The sequence below is a fragment of the Papilio machaon genome, chromosome 16 (genome assembly GCF_912999745.1).
Source record: "Papilio machaon chromosome 16, ilPapMach1.1, whole genome shotgun sequence".
Classification (NCBI taxonomy): domain Eukaryota; kingdom Metazoa; phylum Arthropoda; class Insecta; order Lepidoptera; family Papilionidae; genus Papilio; species Papilio machaon.
The window spans coordinates 4,800,352-4,810,301 of record NC_060001.1 but is presented as its reverse complement, the minus strand read 5'-3'; the positions used below and the strand labels follow the sequence as shown (position 1 = coordinate 4,810,301).

The window sequence follows — 9,950 nt, the reverse complement described above, 5'->3', positions numbered from 1 at the left end:
TTTGAACATTATGTTCATATCACCTGTTATTACGATGTTTTTTTTTTTATATAATTCTTAGATGAGATTAATAGTTCTTCTAATGATTTAAGGAATGGTATTACATTATGAAATGATTGCGATCTGTTAATGGACTTTAGGATAATACCATTTTTTTATTTGTTATAATACAGGTAGCATCTGAAAGTTTATGTTCAGAGGAATCACAGTGTAAATAGTTTTTAGTATATATATCATTATGCCATCGTTTTAGTTTTTTTAAAAAAATTCTAGACTACTAGTATTGTACCCCTTTATTTAAGGGATACATAAATTGTTAAGCCAGCATTCTAATAAAATAATGGTGCCAGGACTTATTGCTATTCTGGAAAGAAGTAATAGGAAACCGTTAAAATTGCACAATATACTCTTTATATTCTGTGTTAGAATCTTTAGTTTATGTGTTGGTGATTTTATTAATGAGTTGAATTCTTCAGATGTGCAGGTTTGTGACTTAGTTGGTACAATGTTGTCGATGTTATCATTAATTATTGAGATTTTGTGGTACATTATTTGTATGTCGGATATAATTAAGGGTACATTAGTACTCCTACCAAAAAAATGAATGGATATAAGTACTACGTTTAGGGCTGTTTGTTTTGTAAAACATCAGAGTGCCTTAGTATGTGTATACATAATACGACATATTAATAGAGGTTTAAATTGATAAAACGTATGTTTTGATTTTGTAAACAAAATTCGTGCTTCGTTATTAAGTAACAATAACAGTTTTCATGAAGTTGATACTATTGGAGGAATGATGTTGTATTTTTATTGTCATGAGTTTTAATAATGTTAGTTGATAGTGTGAAATTGATATTTATATCATTGTATATAAGATATTGTAGATTAGTAATATGACACGTATATTGCAACTTTTATTGTAACTTTTCATAAATTTAGTGTACATGAGTAATATATAATGTTCTCGAATGGTAGTAGTAATAGGCCGTACAGTGTGTTGATGTTTACACAGTACCAGTATTTACAAATTAAGCAACCGTAATATGGAACATTAATTTCAAGGTTAGCATACTTGTAAGATAAACAAATTGGGGAACTAATGTGAATTTTATAAGTATGCCTGGCATTGTACACTTCTATGATGCGGTGGTAGTATGTGTGATAAGAGTAAGTTGATTGTTGGCAGTTAATTGTATTATTTTGGGAGTGTTGATTTTTATGTTTTAGTAAAGTGTGTCTACATATTACATTTATAAAATGAACAAGCAAGATAACATTATGGACGGTATATGTTATACAAATGTGTTCAAATATTGTACTACGTAGAATATTTTATTTTGTGTCCGTAATGAATGTAGTTGATCTTCGTTTTTAATGACAATGCCCCTTCTGTTTTTCGTAAAAGTATTTTACCATTTTTAACCCAGCTGTGAGCGTATTTTTCTGCCTTTGCTAATTCTCTGGCGAGAAAATGTACTCTTCTAATATTTGTTAATCTCTTTTAATCTTTATAACATGTAAACTGGAATGACTTCTCCGACGAAAGGAAGTTGCTTGGAGTTTAGTTCGTCAGTTCTGTTTTTTCTGTGCTTTTGACAGACGCTAGCACATCCATTTCAGTCCAAGTATTGGTAAATTCGACAACGACTGTAGACGTTGTGGAGTCGGCTCATTCTTCTCAATTTGAACATCCAAAGTATTAGTTAGGCGCTCAAAAGTTTGTAGGAGATTGGATTTGGATTCTGCTTGTTTACCAGGGACGTTTCTTATTTCAACGGCTGTTTTAAGAGGAAAACGTTCCAAAGTATCTAATCGCTGTCTCTAATAATTATTACATAGGTTGAATACTTTTATGAGGAAAATAGATACTTTTATACCGTTTTATAATATTGTATTATAGTTATATTGTTAAATTAAATTAAGATTTTATTATATTGGCTTCAAAATTATAATAAGTAACTTAAGTTAGTAAGTAATTAATTGGCAGAGTTCCTGATGTTTTAGTGTGCCAGGAGGCTACACATTTCGTAGGATGGCCGAATGTAATAATTTTATAAAAGGTAGTTTTAGTTTTCTTAGATGGCAGCACTGCTCGACCCCGCCACTCTTTTGTGACAACTTCCGGCGAATGGATTGAGAGTGGTGGGGTTGAAACAGCGTTTGATTATTGAGTCAGGAGCTCGGCCAGTCGTTGGATATCCGTCGATGTGATAAGTCGTCTAGTGGAAAGACAGTCGTCTAGTAGAATTGACCGTTAGAAATGTTGAAAATGGAATAAAAGTATTCACTGTGCAATGAATTGGAGTTTTTCTTGACATTTTGTTTAAAATTATTTCTTGTTACTTACGTTTGTAAAATCTGCATGTTTTCCAGGCGGCATTGACTTGCCGACGATCGGGGACTCCATAACCATCCCCGGTAATATAAAGAAGGTCGGCAGTGCGGAGAAGTCTTCATGGCTCTCGTACAAGAATTTCAAATCGCTAGCATTGACGACAGAAGCTCCAACTGTAAAAAAAATGTATTATATAATGTATAGTTCTTTTCAAATAACTTGGCGGTCCAAGATCATGGTCTCCCCGCATCCCGCTACGCACAAACACACCTAACATTTTGTACTGCTCAGCGACTCGCGCTAAGTTAATAACTTATTATCTGACAACTAATGTACGTACATAACACAACGAGGAAATTAAAAAATAAAAACACTTTTTGACATGAGTCGTAGTCGCCTGTAGCTCGCGACTCCGTCCGCGCGGAATTAAAAAAAAACTTTATAAGTAGTCTAATTGTTTTTCCAGACTATGTTCTACATCTGTGCCAAATTACATCGAGATCCGTTGAATCGTTCTGGAAATACCTTCTAACAAACATACATGCATTTAAACATTTACATCTATATATATAAAAGAAAGTCGTGTTAGTTACACTATTTATAACTCAAGAACGGCTGAATCGATTTGACTGAAAATTGGTGGGCAGGTAGCTTAGAACCAGGAAATGGACATAGGATAATTTTTACCCCGTTTTCTATTTTTTATTCCGCGCGGACGGAGTCGCGGGTAAAAGCTAGTTTATAATATTAGTAAGATTATATTGATACGTGACAAGACAAGATTATATTGTGTCAAAGGTGGACATTAACTCGTTAATCCGTTAATCATTAATTAACGAAGTTAACATTTTGCTTAACGGATTATCTTTTAAGTAAACTTTAAAAAATGTTAACGCTTTTGTTAACTTCCATTAAACTCAACTTCCGTTAAATTAGTCCTTTAAACGTTACATTAGAAACTTGGAGAACGACAATATGTATTAATCAAAGAGGAACTCTTCGAATTGACAAGTGCATGAGTAGTTGCAAACGGCGCGCCCGAAAACGTTATGCAAAATAAATTCTGGATACTAAGTGGAAATAGACCTTAACATTTGACCTTCGCTTTTCGTATCTATTTAAAAAAAAGACAAAGTACAACGACCTTGGATCCTCATATAATTTGTTTACACAACCATAAGTATTTTATCAATAAAGATTTGATAAGGTGTTTATTAGGTATTTAACAACAATGATATATTTACTAGCAGTTGCCCGCGACTTCGTCCGGGCGGAATAAAAAGAAATCTAGTAATAAGTGTAGCTTCTCAGCAGTGAATTTTTTTTAAATCTATTCAGTAGTTTCGGAGCCTACTCAATGCAAACAAACAAACTATCTAATATTTCCTGTTTATAACTTTCTTTCTTTCGAAGTGACATAAGCGAACACGTTCAGTGGTAGGTTTATGAATCACATTTACGGATAGTCGTTCCTTATGAATGTGCAAAATAATGGCGTTGGCTTATTTAAAAGTCTCGCATACTACTTTTACAGCAAAATTCACATTTCCGTAGTATAGACCGTACGCAAAATGTATGTCGGCGAACTCAAAAACAAACAGATACGAACTTTAACATCCTTTTTAGTCCTTTACAGGATACATATTAAAAAAAGCTTGAATGACATAGTAAATTATCTGTTCCCAGAAGTCTCTCAATAAAAACTTTGGACCCCCACTTTAGACCTTAGGAAGATGAATTGACAAAAATCTCTTATAGTATTGAACAACGAAGTAATAGAAACCCATATGCAAAATTTCAAATCTCTAGACTACGTATGTACGCTATTAAAAATATTAATAGATACGAACTTATATCTACATATTTAGACCTTTAGACTACACCCTGGACAAAGTACAATGTCCATTGATATAAATTGCTAACAAAGTATATTATCAAAGAAAATTTGATAACGTGTTTTATCAGGTATTAAACAACAATGATATATATTTATTTTATTTTTTTATGTAATGCAATAATATTTTTGTGACATTTTATTAAAAACTAGCTTTTACCCGCGACTCCGTCCGCTCGGAATAAAAAATAGAAAACGGGATAAAAATTATCCAATGTCCGTTTCCTGGTTCTAAGCTACCTGCCCACCAATTTTCAGTCAAATCGATTCAGCCGTTCTTGAGTTATAAATAGTGTAACTAACACGACTTTCTTTTATATATATAGATATATTCCTTATTCCAATTAAAGTCTTCGTTTAATTTTTTCATAAACAAACATAAATTAGCCTTAGGGGGCATAAAATACGTGAGATGTTTAAGGGGGGGTGGGGTCGAGTTAAATCTCACCTAATCTTACGTTGGAGGGAGGGGGGGGTCTCGGCAAATATCACATATTTTTTTTCTGAATGAAGCAAAAAAAAAAACAATTATACTATTTTGGTCCGTTTTGTTCCAAATTGAAGGAGCAGATGATTTTACTAATAATCTCTAAAATTTAAAAAAAAAACAGCTCACGTAATTTATAAACGCCCCCTTACATATTATACAATATCCAAAATTATGACACGGAACAAAATACACTGAAAAAAAATTAATAACGTAATGGCTACTATTTAAGAAAATTATAATTTCTTATCATTGTTCCAAATTAGACCTTAATTCATAATCAATTGATTTTTTTAAATTATTATGTTATATACTATTGTTTCACGTATCAATATAATCTTACTTATATTATAAATACGAATATTTTAATGGATGGATGTTTATTTAAAAGTGTCTCCGGAACGGTTCATCAGATCTTGATGTAATTTGGAACATAGCTTGGAGGAACACAACACTATTTATAAAGATTTTATTTAATTCCGCGAACGAAGTCGCGGGCGTCAGCTAGTATTAAGTAAAATTAAATAACACTCACATTAGAAAAAAAACTCTCGCTCAAAGGTCAACTATTAACTATTATATTGACGGAAGCAAATTTAATTGTTTAACATTTCCACATTGAAGATTTATAATACAATGGCTTATTATTATTATACTAGAATACAAACCGTAACGAAAAAAAAAAGTAAAAAAAAAACTTCCATTGGTTAATAAAACTTACTTCCAAGGGCATATAGAGCGAGGTCCTTAGCGTTGTAAGTGTAAGTTGACCAATAAGCTTCATTTGCACTGTCTAATTTACTTCGCTCTTCAAATTCCTGTGCACAAAAAGTTTTTTTTTAATTTTCCCTTTTTAACCTGTACATCCATTGACAAAATAAAAGAAAATTCAGCAACATATCCTAGAATACTATATCTAGCACTCACCTGTAACTTTTGCACCAACTCAACGGTGACTTCGGCTAGTTTCTCCTTGTGTTTAGCATTGTTCATGTTCACAACTTGAGGCCACGCCTCCTTCACAGATTCTATTGTCACTGGATCCGCTGGTTTCTTCCTGAAAGTATAAAAATATTAGTATCTATAACGTTTTTTATATCACCTATAATCGTCAGCGGAGGAGAAACATTTAATAGGGATATATCCCCTTCTCATGCGTCCTCTGCACCGTCCAATCCACTTCCACATCCCATTCCATCGCTATAAGAAATTGAAAAGGGAAAGGGGACCAAAACTAGACCTTTAACAACTTGACATAATTTCCAGAGAAGTTCCACATTTGCTCAGCAATTGTTTTCTTTAATTATGATTGGAACAGAAAAGATGACATTAAGTAATTCCACAAATCAGACAATGTTTATATTCTGTATTCTTAGCAAATAAATTAATTGAAGAAGGATTTTAATTCTATAGAAAAAAATTATAATAAATAAAGCCACTAACTTAAGAACGGCTCCTTCTGATCGCACAAGGTGCATTTTGGTGGCAAAACCCAAAGTAGAATCAACAACGCTGCCAGTGTCCGGGAAAGATTCATGCGCCATGTAAGCCTATAAACAAGTAAAAATGATTACTCTTAAAATCCTTATATTATAAATACAAAAGTATCTCCGACTGTCTGTCCCGCTCTCTGCTGAAAAATCGGTTGAAAGGGGCTGAAAGTGTGGGTGGAAATTTGTATGGAAGTATCCTCATTTTACAGTAGAATCTTATAACTTATATTTTAATCCGTTAATTTGATATAACATAACAACAAAAAATATGTAACTTTTCATTGGATGAGCAACTTTATACTTACCACAACGGGAGCGATGAGTTCAGGTTTCATAGCTTTGAACATCTCCGGAGGCAGGATGTCCTCGGTGAGACGAGAGGCGGCCGTGGGTACGATAGTGTTCACCTTGATGTTATATTTCGCACCTTCAATGGCCAGAGTATTCATAAGACCAACCAGGCCCATTTTTGCTGTACTGTTTGAAAATTTAACTTATTTTTACTTCGCACGGATATACAGTGAAAACTCTATATAACGTCATTCAAGTTACCGTTAACTTTATGTCGTTATATGGAGTGAAGTGAAATATATTATTTTTCTTTTCTGTAAATTATGGAACTCCGTCAAGCAATTTCGAAGTTACATGGAGTGACATTATGATGTATTTACATTTATTATGACTAGGAAATGCTTTCTATTGGTAATATACCTGTAGTTAGCCTGACCAAAGTTTCCGAAGAGACCGGCATTACTGGAGGTCATGATAATGCGGCCATACTTTTGCTTTCTGAATATTTCCCACGCAGCTTGAGTAGTTTTGAATGCACCTTTCACATGTACAGCTTGAATTAAATCCCAGTCCTTTATGAATAAAAATAAATAAATAATTATTTTTTTCTTTCAAGTACAAAGATCTGATTCATTGTTTTAGATGTGCATGTATTTATTGTTTACTTTGACTTTAGTTTTTATAAAAATGCATAAAATATATTTGTTAGAATTTCAAGACAGAAACAATGTGTGATAAGGACAGACAGATGATGATAAATTATATGGTCCTTTTCAAATATCTTGGCAGCCCAAGGTCATCACAAACAGCTAAAACTGGGTTCTGCGCAACGACTCGGGCGAAGTTAGGAGTGTGATCAAATGTGTAAAACAGTAATTACGTTATCATTGTCGGTTATTGTTTACGATTCATACATCCATCTCTAATTTGTCAGTAATGTAAATGTACTCAATTATTTACGCAATTAACAAAAATAATTAAGTGTATTTTAGGCATTTCAGAAGAGTTATAATTATAAAAACGTATTATCACCTGTTCGGACATTTTTGGGAAACTTTTATCTCTAAGTATACCGGCATTGTTGATTATGATATCAACACGTCCAAATTTATCTATAGCTGTTTTTATTATCTTCTCTCCATCCACAACGGAGTTATAATCAGCAACCGCTTCACCACCTACAGACAAACAAGATTATCATAAACATCATAAAGATAAAAAACATCACAGTAGAAGAAGGCTAATGAGCAGCAAATTTTCTAATATTAATTGATCCGACTCCCATGTGGATGTCCATTGACATCAGTACCAGAGGAACTGCTTTGTCAACCCTTAAATGATCTACACTCCCATAGATTTTTGTACTCTACCCTTCCCTAATGGAAAATGTAAATTAAATATGCTAAAACAACTCCTAAACTATAGTACTACTACAAAAAAAATATTGCCATATAATTTTTTTTATATACATACATCCTTCTGACTATATATAACATAAATATCAACTAATCATATATTTGGTTAATGTGTTATTCTGTTATAATAGTATTCTGCTAGATATCATAGCTAGCTAGTAAAATAATATACATATAAAAGCATACTATAAATTATATTAAGATCGGTGTCAGTCATTGACTTGACCTTTGACTCAACAACACAATACAACAAGTCTGCAGTGTACTAACAAGTTATAAAATTAAAAAATCTTTAACACACTTATTTATGATTTACAATATCTCTAAAACAAAATTATTTTAAATAAGTAATTTAAAAATAAAAATTGGTAATTTCCTAATTTGCATAAATATTATTATATAATGACTATAATAGTTCATTTGAATGATATTGTAATAAAATAGAGTATTTCCTTAAGATGTATTTACTGTAACAGGATGAAATAAGTGTTTACCTTATGTGTTTAAGTAGTTATTGGAATTCGATCTATGTACCTACTGATCCATACTGATCTGGTCTTATTTATGAATTTATTCAAAGACTAGCTTTTACCCGCGACTCCGTCCGCGCAGAATAAAAAAAAATAGAAAACGGGAACGGGTAAAAATTATACTCAGCCATTCTTGAGTTATAAATAGTGTAACTAACACGACTTTACGACTTACGAATATATATTATAGTAACAACAAGAATATAAGTTATAGTTACAATTCAAGTTGTTTGAACAAATAAATGAATTATCAAAGAAATTCTTAATACATTTTGCAACATTAATATGTATATAACAGATAAGAGCTGCATGTAAATAATCTACTGCATAATGAAAAATATTGTAACAAGTATTGTTCTTTTATATAAAAGTTTTATATGTTATTATACGTTTAAAGTTTTATATAGTCAATGACTGTCATTGTGTTGGTTGCAATTGATTTATATGTATTGAAGACTAAATTTATTTGATTCTTAAAAAGATGTATACCTTTGCTTTTGATTTCTTGAACAACAGCATCCGCAAAAGTTGACTTTCCACTGCCATCCCTGCCCCCACCAAGATCATTGACTACCACTTTAGCTCCTCTTGATGCTAAAAGTAATGCGTAGGCCTTGCCTAGTCCTCCACCGGCTCCGGTAACCACGGCTACACGACCGTCAAAGCGAAGTTGCTCCATTGTCTACGAATATATTTAATGTAAATACAACGATTACAACGCAAAGATTCAAAGTTTACTTTTTACTATGTTACTTTACTTTTACGTTACTTGTACTGTTTTAATAATCAATACAAAAGGTGCAAAGTCCAACTTGTTTAATGCGAAAATGAACTTGCACTTTAAGAAACTAAATAAAAATTATCACACCAGACTACATTACCTATTCGAAAATAATAAAAAGTATGTATAAAAATTTAAAACTGTAAAGGAAACCAGGGCGGCAAACCTTTGCAATGTAAATGGTAAACTAAACTGGCTGAATGGCAGAACTGGCTTATTAAAAGTCCTCAACAATCTTATCGCCTCTTCAATGATAAATGCAAAATGATAAAATGTAGTGATGTTAAAAATAATCGATTGTGAAAAAAATCGATTATTTTACGATTTTTATGGAACGATTATTTATTTTACAAAAATCGATTATATAATTTATTCGATTTTTCAAAAAGCGCTATCGATGAGATATTTCACGACCTGTGACATGTAATAAGTTCAATAAAAATTTCTGTAAATGAACGAGTCAGTTTTATATATTTTTATATTCTAATTCTTATGCCTCCTAATATTAAATTAAATGAGAGAACAACTCTCCCTGTCTCACTTTCATGCTAAAACTACTGAACCGATTTAAATGAAATTTGGTACAAAGATAATCTAGATCTAGAGCAGAGCAGATCTCTCGAGGCCTAAATTTACAACACGCAGGCACTTAGACGTTTCAAATTTTCAAATCAATTTGTTTTATTTTGTAGATGGAAAATGGTTAGAGAGTTGTTGAGAT

At 32.1% G+C, this 9,950-nt stretch overlaps 1 protein-coding gene across 1 annotated transcript; it reads right to left on the bottom strand.

Moving 5' to 3' along the window:
• Nucleotides 1-5,572: 5,572 nt before the first annotated feature.
• Nucleotides 5,573-9,358, bottom strand: LOC106711197 (peroxisomal multifunctional enzyme type 2). The gene is made up of 8 exons (XM_045681650.1): nucleotides 9,330-9,358; nucleotides 8,938-9,130; nucleotides 7,536-7,681; nucleotides 6,924-7,075; nucleotides 6,518-6,689; nucleotides 6,163-6,269; nucleotides 5,631-5,776; nucleotides 5,573-5,577 (listed from the first exon to the last, which is right to left on the bottom strand). Exons 2-8 carry the CDS (start codon nucleotides 9,125-9,127, stop codon nucleotides 5,573-5,575), a joined length of 918 nt encoding a protein of 305 aa, XP_045537606.1. The 5' UTR covers nucleotides 9,128-9,130; nucleotides 9,330-9,358.
• Between the last annotated feature and the right edge of the window lie 592 nt (nucleotides 9,359-9,950).

Excerpts from the sequence above, each read along its gene's own strand:
- LOC106711197 (XM_045681650.1), bottom strand. The coding sequence starts at position 9,127 with ATGGAGCAACTTCGCTTTGACGGTCGTGTAGCCGTGGTTACCGGAGCC. Across the intron at positions 7,076-7,535 it reads TCCCAAAAATGTCCGAACAG|GACTGGGATTTAATTCAAGC; the intron begins GTGATAATACGT and ends TTATTCATAAAG. Across the intron at positions 5,777-6,162 it reads TCAGAAGGAGCCGTTCTTAA|GAAGAAACCAGCGGATCCAG; the intron begins GTTAGTGGCTTT and ends TTATACTTTCAG.